This window comes from Schistosoma haematobium, chromosome ZW (genome assembly GCF_000699445.3).
Source record: "Schistosoma haematobium chromosome ZW, whole genome shotgun sequence".
NCBI classification, from domain to species: domain Eukaryota; kingdom Metazoa; phylum Platyhelminthes; class Trematoda; order Strigeidida; family Schistosomatidae; genus Schistosoma; species Schistosoma haematobium.
Window position 1 is genome coordinate 18,940,790 of NC_067195.1, and position 18,386 is coordinate 18,959,175.

At 32.9% G+C, this 18,386-nt stretch overlaps 1 protein-coding gene across 2 annotated transcripts in view; it reads left to right on the plus strand.

Annotated features, from left to right (window-relative positions):
* Window positions 1-3,525: 3,525 nt before the first annotated feature.
* The window catches only part of GRIN1_1 (Glutamate receptor ionotropic, NMDA 1), a 35,674-nt gene continuing 20,813 nt past the window's right edge, over window positions 3,526-18,386 (plus strand). Inside the window, exons 1-8 of one of the 2 annotated variants that reach the window (XM_035730621.2) lie at window positions 3,526-3,779; window positions 3,809-4,189; window positions 6,596-6,827; window positions 7,666-7,894; window positions 9,224-9,422; window positions 11,299-11,505; window positions 15,174-15,300; window positions 18,058-18,359. In XM_035730621.2, coding sequence (XP_035586799.1) covers window positions 3,603-3,779; window positions 3,809-4,189; window positions 6,596-6,827; window positions 7,666-7,894; window positions 9,224-9,422; window positions 11,299-11,505; window positions 15,174-15,300; window positions 18,058-18,359 — 1,854 coding nt within the window. In that variant the 5' untranslated portion in view covers window positions 3,526-3,602. Of the gene's footprint in view, window positions 4,190-6,595; window positions 6,828-7,665; window positions 7,895-9,223; window positions 9,423-11,298; window positions 11,506-15,173; window positions 15,301-18,057; window positions 18,360-18,386 lie in introns of both variants that reach the window. The other variant, XM_051210604.1, reaches the window with a different exon arrangement.

Consider the following 18,386-nt stretch of genomic DNA (forward strand, 5'->3'; position numbering starts at 1 on the left):
AATTAATCCACACTACGTAGCAAAGACGTATTCTTATTGGCCCACACTACTCTTTTCCCATCGCTTTTGGAAGCCTTCATGTAAATCAAAAGCGCTGGCGAGCTACTAATAAGTTTGTAGTGGCATTGAGAGCTAATACGAGATAATGTGCGAAATAGACATTCAACATTTAACACGGAGAAAAACCCAACGATGGAGAGGGCGGGAAGAATGAATTGAATGAAGTGGAGTTGATCGTACGGCATGGCTCGACCATGCAGGCGTGGTCCCTGCGGAACGTTACGTTATATATTTTATTCATGTTAAATATATTATTCTTTCTCTAGCTTAAGCTTGTTCTCCATCATGTATTAGTAATTGTTACGATACAGTGAGTTGGTGTAGACGATGAAGTGACTTCCATGTAAGATCTTTAGGTTTGGCAGTTATATCGTAACAAATCTACAGTTTTAGGATTAGGTCTATTATTAGCGCAGTACTAATATCACAGTAGACCATAATTCGTCAAGTTCACCAATGAGAAAACATGAGAACTGCCTCCAAGTATGCTTCATATGCATATATTCAAATGCAGGTAACAAAGGTAAATACATTCCAGTGATATGCATGTTAGTACAGGTGGGCGCAATTATTAGTAAGCTTTACATGCAATTATAGAAGACACAGACAAGTCCACATACCCCACAAATACACATAGGCGTAAAAGTCTACGCTCGCAAGCATACTTACGAGATTCACACCGACTCCCAAGAGAATGGAAGCAGGCCACTCTCTCCCAATCTTCAGAGGGCAAGATAGGAAGGCCCTTGTTGGAATACTTCCAATACTGTAGAAGGTTATGGAGGTACTAGTCAGTCACCAGATAAGGGAGTATATGAGTAAAAACAACAACAAAATGTTTCATTCTAAGGTAAATAGGACGCACGCGAGTTGAAGGTTCTCAGCTCTAGGATTTCATAAGAAATCGTCTTAGGTTCACTTCATTTTTTCTTTATCAGTGATCTGTTAAATAAAATTTGCTCGACGGCAATGATATATACTGTTGACGTGAAGATCTAAATGTCCGTAATTAAGGAATTCACTTGAGCTTCCAAAGAATCGCATAACAATTAAGAAATAGACAGTGGATCAGAAGTTAGAACGACCTGTCGAAATGTCCGATCATGAAACTTCTGCCTCATTTGACGTAAAGCACTTACATCCTACATGAAAATTTTCTCCTGACAGTCTCTTCAGAGCGTAGTCTCGGACCAGTAACCACGGAGAGCTTAAACATAAGTTCAAACCACATAGAGGATGTAGACAAAGTAAACACAACTGTTCATTCGAAAGAATACACATCAGAGAGCGAACGCCCAGGTTAGCTCCCTCTTTCTTAATTAGCAGTCCTCTGCAATCAGAATGGCCTCCTAGCGGAAGTGAAGGGTACCTGACAAACACTTGCTCACTCAAGGATTGGCAACCCTCTCGCAAACCATCCATATCTGATGCATATCTCATAAGTTACTAAAACTACCATCGCTACATATCAGTAACCAAGTCCTATATCTCTTATAATCAGCTGCATACCTCTCTTGTTTGTTCCATCTTCTTAGGCACTAGCACATAATTAACTACTTTATTATTCTTGAAACAATTATCTCTCAGCATTTGGATTATCACTCAACAAACCTGTCTGGTAGTGTGATAGCTGCTGGTATCTAGGAAACCCAATGTCATGAAACAAACATACTCACTCAAACCACAAGATATGCGGGCCCACAAATGACTACCAAACTGACTAGAATCAGTTCAGTTGAGTGACTAGGCTACCACTCATTGGACATCGTGAAATGCGTGGGACTGTATCGGAATAATAAGAAACAAGCGCAACAATATCAATCGGTTAATACAAGCTGGTGAAAAAATGTGGACATTAAACTTGAGTTTGAGGTTTGATTAGAATAATTTCAGCAAAAAGACCAAATATATTTTTATTCAGAACAAACTATGAATGCACAAACACCTATTCTAACGTCATATCTTTCTGCGAGAACAAGTTTTTTCTCATTTTTTAATTATTTTATTTTGGTTACTAATTTGACTATACATACATAGTCGTCTATTCTCGTTATGTGTTCATAAACACCCTTAATAAAATATTAGCGTATTTCACGTCTCTTTATTCCTATTCCCTTATTTTCTCCCTTTCCTTCTTTAAAGTCGACTTAATATTCTTCTCAATTCAACAGAACCTGATTTATGATTATTATTCTATTTTCATTATTATATATTTTTTCTCTTTTTTCAAATATGACAAATATAATGCTAAGATTATTGAAACTTGTGTATTATTGCATTTTTTAAAGAAACCCGAAATGGTTTCTTCACAACATTTATGTACCCATAAGGTGTTTGCAAATAATAATACTGATAAAGAATTTAATAGAATGATAAAGGACCATTACATTTTGCGAGTTACCAGGGTCTCATTTACTGACAGTGAGGCCACTGAACTCAAACGTGTGACTGTAACATCAAAGGGTCCATACTTATCCACCTGATGTGGAGCTAACACCTCACAGCATAAACCGACTTCATTCGGACGCCAGCCAAGATAAATTATAAAGTGACGTCCAAAAAAGAGAAGAAATAAGCAATTGTGAACTTGTGGCGGGGTAAAACAATCAACAAAAAATAGTTAAAAAGTTACTGAGCAAAGTATTGAGTCATTTATGATATGCCGAAATACACATGTGGCGGTAAATAAATCGCCGAAACAAATAGTTTTATAGGTCTTTGACTATGAAGCTGTCCTCATTAATTTTGCTGGTTGAAGACTCTCGGTAATCATCCGCACAACGACACCATTATGAACACCATTCTACACATCCCTCTCAACAACTAGTCAAGTTAGATATTTAGGAAACATCGACTACTGATCAGACATATAATTGAACTCTTTTATTCTCAACACAAGAGTTGACTGGGTTTAGAACCTCGATTGAAATGGTGTCAGGGACAAAAGGGTTAGCAGGCCCGGAATATCCGTGACACCTTTAAACGAAATGGGATTTCATGAATTACAGAAGCATTAGAAGGCATATGATCGTGATTTATCATAGCCATCCATAATCCTCTTCGAAATAACATGTGTTTATTGTTTTATTGGTAACTTATACCTATAGAATGTTTATTTGTTGGTAGAACAAGAAAGATGATACACGAAATCAAGTGAACACTATTTTTGTGACCATAGTCTGGAAGTTGTATAATTTCCTCCAAAAACATATTATCGAGGTTTTCTAGTGATCTAGCCAAATTTAATCTGGAAGTTTTACTTCACTTTCAACTGTATTAAGGAATATTGTTTTGTGCATCTTCTTTCACTTTTACATTTCTTTATCAAATAATATTTTGTTAGCCGGAACTATATCTTTCTGTAACTGAATATTTTGACTCATAGTACAGATGAAAATTTTAAGGAACTAACGTTTGCGCATGTTTAACTTTTGAATACAAATGTGGATTTTGTTTAAATACGCCATCACATCTGTACTTTTTAGAAATGTCTTTTTGAAAATATTTTCTATTTTGGATCAAAATAATGATCTAATTTAAGAATGATAGCATATCATAGTCTGATTATACTGGTTCTGTTAAATCGATCAAACTGTTTAGAATTTACAATCGGTGCATTGTTAAGTGATGATGAGGTTATTTCTGGTTTTAAAAGGATGGTTTCATCCGTCAGGGATAGCGTTTATGATGATGCAATCACTTTCAAAGCTGCCGGAGAGGTACCTCAGTTTCAATTTTAATTTTTAAGACTCTTGCTCTAAATGCTCTTAAAGCGACAAATCAGGTCTGTAACCTGTTCAATTCTTCAGAGGGTCGAATGTTTGCTCTAATAATCTCCCATCCAAATGGAGCACCTGGATCTGCACCTTTATCCGTGTCATTTACCTGTGCATTTTATCACCTACCGGTTATTGGAGTTAGTGCAAGGCACTCAATTTTCAGTGACAAGTACAGCCATGGCAGCTTTCTCCGTACAGTTCCACCATTCAGCAATGAAGCATCTGTTTGGGTTGATTTAATAAAAGCGTTTGGTTGGCGCGAAGTCTGTGTAATTCATTCAGATGACCATGATGCCAAAAAGGTGTTGTCGTACTTAGAGTCCGCTTCTCAAAGAGGAATAGACTTCAAGGTTAGTCAATGGTCATTTCTTTAGTGGTTTATCATTGAATTAATATGGATCTAAACTCTCATCTCATTAAATATTGATGGGAAAAATATAGAATATCCACAACGTTTTAAACTTAATTACATGCTTTTTCAATTCAGACTTCACAACTTACAGAAAGCCTCTACTGGTTAATGACAGTCTTCTTCGCGTTTCATAATCCAAAACTGTTGCAGTTTACCTCTCCTTATTCTGCTTTTGAAATTAAAAAAGACTCATTTCATGACAAAATATCCCCTATAAAATCGTCAAAAATAACTATAAGGAAGAAGGCGAATCGTTTGATTTACCTTACCTGTTCTTATAGCTTAGTTTCTACGGTTAACTTTGTTTCCTTTGGTAAGTTAAAGTAATTTTTCGGAAAATTCGGCCTTTGGTGTTGTCGGAGTTTTAAAGTCTAGTCGGCTGTTTGGTAAGAGCTTCAGATTTGGACAGTGATTACTCGGGATGAGTGTCTTTACTTATTACAAGTAACATATTCAGGTACTTAATTTGTTTGATTTTCATGTGTAAATGACAATCATCATAAGTCGTTGTTTATCGAACCTACATTGCAATGATAAATAAAATAATTCTCAGTTGCATGTAAAATATGGAAAAGGTAATTTATGTGGATGTATCAAGACTTGCAGCCATGTAATATTTTTACTTTGAAATCAGTGAAATCTCATGTTGCGTAAATGTAGACCAGGCGAAACAGTAATATATTAGGCAGTGATATGTTTACTCATGCGTTCTGTTCGTGCCACATCGATTGATTTGACATTTTAATTCTTGCTCAACCTCCTTAAACCCATATAAAATATGGATATCTTCACATAAGTTATCTGTCTTCACTTAAAGGCATCTGAAAAACTAGTAGCGCCCAGCCCATCAATGAAGCTACAGTTTGAGCTATTTAGTTAATGAGTAGCGGTTAGTCTTTGACAAGCTTACATATAGCCTAGATATGCATCGTAGGTCGTAAGAGTCTGAAGGGTAGAATGTGTGATAATTTTTAAGCTGGAGACGAAAAAGGTCGTGAGCTGAGGACTCAACAGGATAACTTAAGGCGTTTACATTTAAGCAAGTGATACGACTTAGGAAATATACAAACGTTAAACTGCATCAGTTAGGTATAAATTAGCAGCATTAACGTTTTAAAAGCATGATATATCGATTACCTAGTCATTATTATGTTAGTTCTGAACTAAAGTTTTACCTATGCCAGAGATCTTCATCATACAACCCTCCGTTTTTCCGAACCAGGTTCCCCTAATATTATGTGTTGTTAAGATTACCGTAAGTCCTTAAACACGATAATCAGTCAAAATTTTGAAAATATTTTTGATTTCAAGAATAAAACAAAAGGGGTAACACGTTAACTTGTCACAATTTAATTTATATTGAGGCAAGACTTTTTTATGACTGATGTAAGTTGTTTGGGGTGACTAGCATATTAAAAATATCAGTGTCGGATTGGCATCCTTGTCAATGCACTCACATTTTAGAGTGTAAAGTAGTTATTCTGAGATCAAGATCAAAGTTCAAAAGAAGTAATTACGTTTGTAACAAACGCAGTACTATTATTCAGAAAACAGAAGGCCGTTACTACAATTATAATACGATATTTTTACTAAACTATTTCAGTTCATTTAGTTTTTGGTGTATCTGCCACTTCTGTGGCGATCAGTCTACTAAACCTATTAGTTGGCTCTTTCAGTAATGTCGAAAAATTAGAGCTTTATGTTTTTGTTTGGCTAAATCATAATCTTTACAAACATTCTTCACTCTTTCCACAATATTTTAACTAACTATAATAACACCACTGTTTATTTAAGTTAAGCTGACGTTTCTAATTTATAGGTATTAGTATGGACAGAAGTGTTATTAGTTTTGATTAAAAAAATGGATTACTGCACAAAGAAAATCGCATTTGTCTAGAGATTTTATTTATAAAGTAAGCGCCTTATGTGGGCTTTACTTTTCATTCACATTTTTGAGATGGTCTAGCTAGCGTTAGAAACTAATACTACAACGGTAAATATTTATTTTTCTAATGTATATAATATCAAATTTCTCATAGAAAACAGCAGGAAAGGACTGAAATTTTAATTTTTAGATTGAGTCATATATCTTCTTTCATATGATCTAGATAAAATGGTTAAAGAATTAATGTGCGGGGATTTGGGTACTAACCACTATCACTTTCGTCATCTCTAAAGATCATGTGATTCTTCAATATTACTGAGTCCAAGGAAATATAATTTGTTCTAAGCATTATATACTGTAGTTTTATACGAAACATTTTATATTACTCAGTGCCTTTTAGTCTCCTTGAACACTTGCTACTTTGTAATGTGAAGGTAGTTCTGTTAAATACTTTCAAAGATTACTCGTCAAGTTGCTATCAATACAGATGAAGAGGATGCTGCTCAAATGAAGGATTTTATCAGTCTCTTGCAACCAGTTCGAAACGAACAAACACGAGTTATTTTGCTGTTTTTACGCTGCAAGTTTGCAGAGTATGTGTTTTTGGCTGCACGTAAACTGGGCATGCTGGAGGCAGAATGGGCTTGGATTGTCACTGAACAGGCTTTGGATGCTTCAAATATACCAAATGGTAAGTTAATAGTTATTTTGACTTTGTTTAATAAAAGTTTTAAAGAGATGTGTTTTGTGAAACTAATCCACAAAGCTTTTAAAAGAGTCGTTAACAAAATTCTGATGGATCTGGTGTTTTCACTCAAAATTCAACTGGATATTATTTTGCAGTGTTTTTTAACAACTTGCCGTTTATTAATTATGAGTAGTCACATTACTTTAACTACAATCATATCGTTTCACCGTTTGCTATGGTAAGGAAAATACTGAGCAAGAGGACATTACAATATCCAACGTGTAATTACTAATTTTAAATCATTTGATTATAGTGAAATTAGAACCTATCATATACGTGGATCAATCAAAGTTGCTGTCAGTCTTTTCTATACAGCCAGAAACAAAACGTGTGGGAGTAAAAATTATGCTAAAACAATCAAATTAAAGACAACAAGTAAAACGGAGAAATGAGCGGAATGAAGTTTAGTCCGAAAATAAATGAACAGAACGAAATAAATTCCAAGTGAGCTTACCGTAATGAAAATGATTTTCAACGATGTCGCCTAAAGATCTAAGACATTAACTTATCACCCACACTTCGGGTATGAAGTCAGTACTCTTTAAAATACTCAACCGAATTCACGGGCTGATACCAGACACTGTCAGAAAATCCCATTGTTTGAGTACTTTTTATCTAAGTGAAATCCACTTTGGACTACTATCTCTCTCAAAATTTTAGACTAAGAAATTCTCATGCTACCAAAAATAGTAGGGTTTGAAATATTATAAAGATTTACATTTGCCATTGTTTGATATTTTCAGAGATCCTTTTTTATTTTACATAACAACTCGTTGTTAAGGTGTGATTGGTGTCCGGTTACTTCAAGTTACCGAACTAGATCACGTTGCCGATGCAGTCAGAATCGCCACACAGAGCATTCTTCACTTAGTTCGTACTGATTATGATGCGATGAAACATCTTTACTCAGTTAAAGCATGTAGTGATAATCCTTCAGAAATTCAATCAAAATCAAAGCTACCTGGTAAATCGACCTATATGTGGAAGGATTACGCAGCCAAACTCTTCCGGTGAGTTAAGCTGGTAAGACAGTATTACCAGATTTCTCACTATGCGATTTCAAATCTTTAAAGTGTAAAACAAAGGATTGCTTTTTGTTTCATAAACATTTTCATTCGACATCAAAATGTACTTAACTGAAATACTTTCAGTGTTCAATTTTACATAAGTTTTCAACCCAACTGTATTTTTTGGTTTGATTATCCCAAATTATTTATTAATATTGTATTTCCTATGTTTACGGTTTAGTTTTAGGCAACATTGATAAACAGCTTAAAATAAATGATTGGATGTGATACCCACTCAAGGGCCTAGTCTGTTTTGCTTGACAATTTAAATAATTAGAAGCAAATTTTTAAATTATCGATAGAGCTTTCAACTATTGAATGCAAAGATCACATCGAGATGTAATCTTCATCTCAATAAAATTAGATTCAATAATCAATTAACATTCCATCGACAATAAACTGGAAATGCCATCTGTCATCTTTAATCTAAAGTGAAAACTTTATTTTGTTAATAATATTTCATTAGATTTGTCGGTAATTTTTATTACATACTGATTTTAATATGAGAAATATTGGAACTTTGGTATATGAAACTGCCTTCAGATTCTAGGAACACTTCGTCAAACAAATCAGCCTTGAGCTACGAATAAAAATTAATAAATTCATAAAATATTATTGATTCGAGTAATATTTCTTTTCTGAATAACTAAATAAAGGCTCAATGAATGTCTTTACAAAGATAAGAAGACTATCAAACGGTCGTCCGCCATATTTGGAATGAAACAGATTCACAATGGGACAGAAAGTTTATAAGGTTTGTGGATATTACTTATTTTGAGAATGTTGGTGAGTTATTACTGAACATAAGGTGCATTCTATGTCTGACCTCTAACGCTGTAGATATGAAGTGTGGTAGCTATGTAGGTTGGTAACATGTTTTTTGTTTGTTTACCAATGAAAAAAAGAATAAACCTTCACTAAGATAAGTTATTTAGGTTGGAAAAAATTGCTAAAGAACAAAGAACTATCGTGGTGAATGACGTTATTTTTCACTTGCATTATTTGTTCCTACTCAGTCAGCTGTAACATTTGTGTACTAGTTCAAGTTGCGATACCAAATCAGCCAGGCAAGATGAAATTACCAGGATAAATGCCAAAAAAGAAGTAGTAGAAAAGGTCAGATATAGATGGTTAGTTCGAGAAGAATGAATTCATGGCGTGAAAAATACATGTAAGATAATTTGAACCCGAAGATCTAAGGGAAGTTAATGAATGAATGTATCACCATAGATCACGTGGAGATTTTTAAACATTTTTGTACTTCACTTTCAGAGACATGTTAGCAATGAATTTAACTGATGGTCGAACTGGTCATTTGGAATTCAATGAATATGGTGATCGTATTAAACCAATTTATGATATTGTAAATGCTCAAATAACTAATCAGGACATAAATAATTTATCTGCACAAAAATCATTTGAGTTTGAACGGCCAACATTGGTTTCTGTTGGAAGTTACGGTGTACATCAAGTATATACGCATATTTATATGATGAGCGATTCGTTTCAGTTTACATTTTCTGTGTCATATTTTAAAAAACCTTTCCTATTTATAAGTTGATTGTTATATTTAAGCCGTTCGTTATCAACCTACTATAACATATTTTATTTTACAAACAGATGGAAAGTATGTTGTAGGTGCTGTGGTCTTTGAGTGGAATGGTTTAATTGTGAAGCTTTGATTGCTCTTCTGCACAACGTATTTTCCTTTCAAGCACGTACTGATGATATTGATCAGAAGGACAATGGAAGCTTCCCATTTGAGTTGTTTAGCTCAGAGACCGGGAAACGTCCAACATTCTCATCCTGAGCTTAAAATGTTCTCCATTACCTCAGATCAAAGGTGATTTCCGTAAAAAAAGAACTTATTCTGAATAACATTTAGAAACTAGGTTGTATTTAATAACTGTTTCATCGTAGTTCTTACTCCAATGACGAATATTTTGAAAAAAAATAGTCTGCACAGAACTGTCTGGAGGTTTAAATTTTTGTCTCATAGTAATTATTTAACAAGAATAAATGAAGAAACGTAAGTCCCTTTGTACGTCTTTATCTAGTCGACAGGCTCAAGGTCAAAATTGCGAACGTGACTGGATTTTATCCTCATCCGTGTTTCTTCGTATGACATTTAGAAGGAAAATGTAAAGCAATCGCTGGTTCCATATTTAAGTATCTCGCCGACTCCAGTCACACTTGTCCCAACTGCTCAGAGATATCCTTGAAAACTATATACGCGGTTAAATGACTGAGTTGAAAGGCAGTGAAAACCACTACCTTTTATATGGCAGTAGCGTTAACAATCCAACCTCTCTAACCTGAACTCAGAGAGCAAGATCTAATTTCACTATGAACCTGAAAATTGGTTTTTCATAAACCGAAAACTAACTGTTTATACTTTATTTTGACGTTTTTAAATTTTAATTATTTGTTATTTACATTTTCACGTCTTGTTTTCGTCCTCACCTTTATCATATACTCAATTTCATCTTATAATTTTCTTTCAATTTCCTGGTTGTTACGCAATCCATTTTGACACTTAAAATGCCGGTACACTTTTTCTATATACTTTTATTTCTGTTTTGTGGAGAACTAAAATACATTTTAAATAATTATATACTACTGAACCGCTTAAATTGAGTAAATTATTGAAAAAAAATTCTCTTCCCTGAAAAACCTTTAATTTTTCTGCAATGAAAACACGGGTTTCATTTGTTCTTTAATATCAAATTGTTCAAATGAAGAAAGAAATATTAATCAGTAAAATAAACTTATTTTTCAGATATATTTGTTGATTGTTTCTAAGAAGTTAAAAATGGTTATTGTTAGTTGATGAAAAATCTCATTAGAAAGACTGTTAAACCCCTAATATGACTCATAATATATCTTAGAGTAAACCATTGCTCCTATTTTCTTTGACCAGTCAATATAGATAGCTTCTTATTCATCCCTCCAAGAATACCAGTTAATTCAGAAGTCATTTATTAAATAAAGTCCCATTTGAATTGCTTGATGATCAATTGGCTTTTTTCCTCTATATAAAAGATTGTTACAATTCAAAGTAGCGAAACGATTTCCCTATTCACTATCCATACTACAAAACATATGATCATCGGAATTACATGTTGGCCTAAACTCAGTTATGTTCTATCAAAAGCCTCATGAGATGTCACTGTCTAGAAACTCAAATCCTTGATCTATTATTACCAGAGTATTACATTTCCTTTTGTTTTGAATTGAAGAATTAAGTCAGCAATGAATAAGTCATAAGCCATATTGAGTTTTTTTAAATCAAAAATGACTTTATGTCATTATTTAAAATTTCCTTATTTTCAATCTTTAATTGAAAGCCAACCCCTATGGAATGGTTATCTGATGAACCTCATCCTTCTCTGTTGTCAATCAATTTAAGTAAATTAATTTGGCCGGGTAATAGTATTGTAAAACGTCAACAGTTGGTATGTATACAACGTGCTAATGATGGAAAATGTCAAAAAACTGAAAAACGACTGGTACATGCAGCACCGATTAGTTTTAAAAAGAAAACACATTTAAAAGTATGTATTATGTTCAAAGTCTCACAAATATTTTGATTATTATCGAAAGTTTTTTTGTAAAGTTGATTGTACTAATATTTACATATATTTGTTTAGTTAACTGGTTAGCATACTTTTTGTAATGTATCACATTAAGTGTTCCTTTCAGTCCTCATATAAGTGATCATTTTGTAAAGAATTTTGAATGAATTCGATATCAACCTGACGTACGAACTGTTTATATTCACACCAAAACTATGGAATTTTTAATCGGATATTCTCACTTTATTTCAGATCACGATGGAAGCAATATCAACAACTAAACTCGCCTCATTTAGCATATATATCATAGTTCCCTAGATTTGCTTGTTGAGTATGATTAATTTATTGTAATTGTGGAGTACTAATGGTACTTAGTCAATGAAGTTCTATGGCTCTCAACCTGACAGACAGTTTTGTGAATGAAAAACCATTGGTTAGTAATTTAAAGTAACATGAAGTACGATTCTTTCTGGGAATTTCAGAAGTATAATTATAGAGGATTTTGCCTTAAATTATTCACTTTGCGGGAACTCTATCGATTTTCTGTCTCAGAATTTTCCTATCCGTCACGTCAATGGTATTTTTATGTTTAATCATAACATTAAAAGTAATCGGAGACTGATGAAATTTAGACTTTTACTTCGGTTTGGGCACCCGAGCATTATCTCGGCCCTCATACATATCAAATGAGATTTGTGTGACGCATATGTACTTGGTGCCTCCTTGTACCAATATCTATGTGTTAAAATAAATAAATAAATAAACTTTCACTTACACGATCAGTATAATCAACATATTTTGCATTTATTTATTTATTTATTTTATATTAGTAGTTCTAATGGAAATCGATTATATTCATTTATTTGCATTTCCTGGTAGACAGATACTATCTTAAAATTTTCGGCAAGAACATCTTGTCTATTATGGTTAGTCAATTTAGGAGTTTTTAGTTACATATCCGAATTTGACACTGGAGAGATTTGGTGCCATTTTAAAAGTTACTGTAAATAATATAAGTGATACATTTTTGTATTAGTTGTTTGAGTTTTCCCATTGGTGTTTAGGACTGCATCTGATGTATTGACTCTATTGAATAAATGAAAATGTCATACGCATTCAATAGTAATTCTTATCCTTGTTGTTACTTTGGCCTTAAACCATTACTATTATCATTACCTATTATTATTATTATTATTATTATTATTATTATAGTTCGTATTTGGAAGTATACCCTCTCTCTCTTTAATTGTGTCTCATATCCTGATAATTCTAGTTATATTTGTTTCTGTTATCACTACACTTGATTTAACCCTCCTATTACCTTTGATTATTGTAACCAAAATATTTTAATCACCTTACTTCAGTCACATTATAATCTGTTGCTAACGTATTAATTTTACCAGGCTCTTTTTATTTTCATAGACACAATGTTTTATTGTTATTATTTACATTACGTAATCCCGTACTACAATCTTTCTCTTACATCGTGTTTATTCCTTGTTGATATGTCCTCACGAAACTAATAATTTAATAAAATTTATATATATATATATATATATATATATATATATATATATATATATATATATATATATAATCGTTTAAAAGAGAAAGCTTCTCTGAACCTCGTGTTTTTAATGTTTGAATGAAAATTAAATGTCAAATGTGGCACTGAATAAGAAATGATTGAAAACTGTGAGTTAATTTTGATAATTTTCAAAACCACATAATTAAAAAATTAGATATATCAGTAAGGGAGTTTTTGTATTGTAGTATTTTGAACAGTTGGATTCACGAGTCGATCTAAGCTAGAACACCACTGAAAACTGTTCGATATCGACTCGGTGGTCTAGAAGTTAAGTGTTCGCTCGCGAGACCGAAGGTCCTGGGTTCAAATCCCGGCATGCGGGAGCGTAGACGCACATTACTGAGGCGTCCCATACTAGAACGAAACGACCGTCCGATGCTTCCAGGTTTCCAATGGTGATCTGGCTTAGATCAACTCGTGAATTAGCTAGATGTTTACAAATTAATGGACACGAAAATATCATATCGATTTAAACTAACTTTACGAAATATAGTGAGATGAAAATAAAGTAATTTAGTTAATTGTGCAATAGAAGAGTATATAACCGTAATAATCAAAGTAAATGTGTAAAATGTTTTCCTCTTTTGAATATTGATCACAAGATCAGGCTAATTTTATGGTAAAGTTTTTCTGAAAATAAAACGAGAAAACAGAATATTAATTTTAACAATGGTTGAAGCCATGGCCACTGAAGTCCAGTCCTTGTCGAGTAGAGACAGGTATCTACCTCAGACAATAAATGAATGGTTGTGCAAGATCATGGATTGATTGAAGTTAGACATTAACGCCGTTTGATGCCGGCTCAGGGGTCTTGAGGTTGAGTGTTCTCATGAGAGACTGAAGGTCATAGGTTCTTGTAATGAGTGAGGGATCGTAGATGCGCACTGCTGAAAAATCCCATACTAGGACGAAACAGTCGTCCAGTGTTTCCAGATTTTCAATGACGGTCTAGCCTGGATCGACTCATGATTTCAACTATTAAAAATTCTTGAGAAATAAAAATAAGCAAACATCGAATTTAGAATCAAATGTTTATTATTATTAATGATTGTCTTTATCACATTTTACGATAAATAAGCTTTTTATGGTAGGAATATTGTTTCATCAGTTATAGTATTTAGTGAAAACAAATAAAATTTTAATATGATTTGGTATTTTTAACTTGTACGACATGTCTTATCTAATGTAACATCATTTATTCTTCTAAAAAAGAACACACGAGTGACTGTGAAACATAATTCGATTAATTCATTTTTGTATTGGATTTTTGAATCCGATTTATTCAGTTATTTGCTCAGTTGAAAATGTTTATATATATGTAACATTGATTGATAGGTTTAATGTATTTGGATTTCGGTAAAGTGAGATTCAGGACATGCTTTGTGTTCTGTTTGGAACTCATCAGTCGATTGTATCTGCATCGCACTGTTGGTGTTTACACGAAGAATTGAGACCAACAATTCCAAATGCCAACTGCCTATCAACTTAGCTACTACATCAAGATTGCCAATAATATCCACAATTCAAATATAATAAAACTTGGGTCTGCAAGGTTATATTGAGGCAATATAATCAGTTCGCTATGTATTCTGACACAAATGGATCAGTTCCAATGATTAATATTACCGAAGAGAAAACACTACTTCTTAAGTATACTAGGTGATGCATGTTTTAATCCAGATGAGAACATTAGTTCATTATTAATCTCAGAATGAACTTGCTAACAACAGTGATTTAGCAACAAATCTAGATTCAAGTTATCGTTCCATACAAGAGTGTTATAATCAAACGAGTAAAAACTACGATCTAAATATACTCAACCATTGCGTAAAATGTGTTTCAGTCTTTGCGGTTGTTTAGTGTTTAATTTTAACATTCTTGATAATGCAAATAATTTAGTTTGACCAAAGTGTTGTTCGAAATGATTTTCCAAGGTAACCGTGACAATTGTAATAAGGTTATAAATAGTATTCCCGTAATGAAGATGTGTATTATTGATTGCTTTAAAGTACAATATCTCTTCTATTAAAATTAATTTGTTTAATTCTTTTTTCTCTAGGTTGTAACTATTGAAAGTATACCATTCGTACAAACTCGTCCAAAATTAACTGATAAGTGTAATGAATCTGATGATCCCTTAGTTTTTAAAACTGAAATTGAATGTACTCATACTGACCCGACTACTGGTATGTCAGTTGTTTTTATTTCAAAGATAAAGACCTGTTTATTATTCCTATATACATTTTTGAACAATCATTTAGAATAAATATGTTGAAAATTGTGTTATTGCTTAATTTTCTCACTTTCAGTAAATAAGTGACTGACATTTCATTTGTAACTGTTATGAATACATTTATTTACCTTGGTAGTTCTAAACAAAAGAAGGATGACAAAACTTGCAGAATAAAATTAATTAATCACTTTTACCTGAACGTTTTTCATCGTCTACAGACAGATTACAAATAGTTTACACATACTTTAATTAGTGACAATGACATGGATGTTCATAGAGGAACTGGAAATCAAGATATTTGAAGAAAGGCATGAACAGCGATATTTAATAGATACTTAATGTAACTGATGATCCGCTGAGTAGTGACGAATGTCGTTGTGTCTAGTCTTTCAGTACTGATCGAATTCTATCGATGAAGTTGTGGTGTCATTAATGGTCTTGGTTACACGGTGATCAAAGGTAGTTAACGGAGAACCTGGACCCAGATTTGGTGTTAGTTTGGACTCATCAACAAGGCATCTCTGTAATCACGAAGAGTCCTGGTGTTCCCTGGTATTTTTGAACTCATGTCAGCCAATTTCACGACTTGAAACGTTACCACTAATGTATTTGTGTCACTAATAATAATTGATGGATAATGAAGACTGTTATTGAAGTCACTGTCATTGAGCAATACTGATGTGACCTATTCATACTGAAGGAAAGCATGATAAACTACACTTAAAACCATTAGTGATAATTGTTTTAAAATGATAACTCTCATTGTTGAATTCTAATTTTGTTAGTCTATTAGACTTTACTTGGTAATTTGGTTTAATAATAACGCTTCCTTGAAATCATGAACCGATCTAAGTTAGACCACCACTGTAAAACTTGAAGGCACTGGACGGTTCTTTCTTCTTAGTACAAAATTATTCAGCATTTCGCACCCATAGCCCTGTATGCTGGAGTTGAACTCAGGACTTCCGTTCTCGCGCTCTGATTCTTAATCTCTAGACCATTGAGCCGGCATTCAGAGGTGTTCATTTCTAACTTAAATCAATCTACGACATTACATGACATTCTTTACTGAAAATAATCATGTTATTTGATTGTATAGTTGCTCATTTTTATTGTAGTTACTATATTTAATTATGAAGTTTAATCTTCTGGATCATGTGACTAAATTTTCAATGTTTACTCCTTAAAAGTAAGGTTGCGTAATTTCCTGTTTTTGGTGCTAAATACAGCAACTGACCAGTCTGTGCTACTATACGTGTATCATGAGCGGGTTGCCTCGATATAACCTCACATGCACATTGAATAAACATGTGGCTATTTGTAGCTCAGCGGATACTGCATTCATTATTTAGTATCTCTGATCATTTGCGCTCTCAAATGCTCGGAAATATCCGTCTGATTGTATTTTCCATTCATCCAAAATTCTGTTGACAATGACAAACTGGTTTATAAACTGAGTATCATAGGAAAAGGCAAAATAAATGACATAGAGAGGAAGAACGTAAATATCTGAAATGCTAGTGGCATGGAAAACTGTTTTTTTTTAAAAAAAATCGATTATGACGTGTAATCATATCTTAGGAAGAAGTAATAATCTAACTTAGTAAATGAGTTGAATCTGTTGATTACAAGCAATTAATTTATTGATATTGTAAGCGGGTTTAAACATTGTGCTATTAATTAATATCAAGTACTACTCAGTTCAACTTAAGCAGATCTAACTGTTAATCTGGCTGCAAAGAAGTCATTACAAAAATCAGTTTGTTGGGATACCATTTTGATGTATTTCTAGTGTTAACTAATCCTTCATCAATCGTCTTTGTGCCATCCGATACATGGTTTCCCTGTTAAAGTACTAAGGTTTTCACAGTTACAGCTCTAGATTTTTTAATTTCAATTAGCTTGTGCTAATACGCTAATATGTTGATGTACAGCTATAAGGAATCAGTAAAAAAATACAAGTCTATAGTAAGCTGATAAATATTCTGGAAGTAATAAGAATAGATAAAACAGCATGAGTTAATATTTTAAGTGATCTATGTATTCTTGTTTGTGTGATTATGCAGGTTTGAATCATTAATTTATGGTGAAATTATACTCTTTTACCTCAGTTCTCTAAAGAAATTAGTCAATAGCCACTTTGCTTTTCCATTTACGTTTTTATTGTCATTAAGAATTTGAACTCTTGTTCAGTTCATTAAATAATCAATTTACATTGTCAATCTGATCCATTCAGTTCCTTAAAACCTAATCATAATCTCTTATCCAATGCGCTTGTGATCAAAGTATCATTTTATTAAATTCTCCTGAAGTGCATAAATGGTGTTTAATCAATCAGCACATTTCACAGCATCACTAACATTCATTATTGATACCATTTACTAAATAACTTAGTTTCGAATAGAGCTAATTCTTGAAGTAAGGTTGAGACTAAACCTGTTACATAATTGTACGTCAGTGTCTGGTTGATAATCCAATTTTCCATAGTTATAGAACTTCGAATTCAAAGATAAAACTTGTCACTTATAACTAACTAATGAAGTTCGATATTTTGGATATTCTTAATTTCATTTTACTGTTTTTTCAACTTACATTTAATTTCTAGAATGTTTAATTTAAAAAGTGATTTATTTTATACACAGTCATTTTTTGTCAAATATTTTTATCTGTTCATGTTTTTTTCTTTTTTCTTCATCAATTTATCTTGAAGGCGTCAAGAAACATTATTGCTGTTATGGTTATTGTATTGATCTTCTCCGATTATTGGCTAATAGGACTGGACTAGAATTAACTTCTACACCATTCACATATGATTTACATTTAGTTGGTGATGGACAAATAGGTGATGTTGATGAAAATGAAACACATAAATGGACTGGTATTATTGGTGAAATTTTGTCTGGTACAGCTGACCTAGCTGTTGCACCAGTCTCTATTACACCGGAAAGAGCTGCACGAGTTGAATTCACTAAGCCATTCAAATATTTGGGAATAACTATTCTAGTGAAACGAGTACGTTTTGATCTGTTATTTTGGATA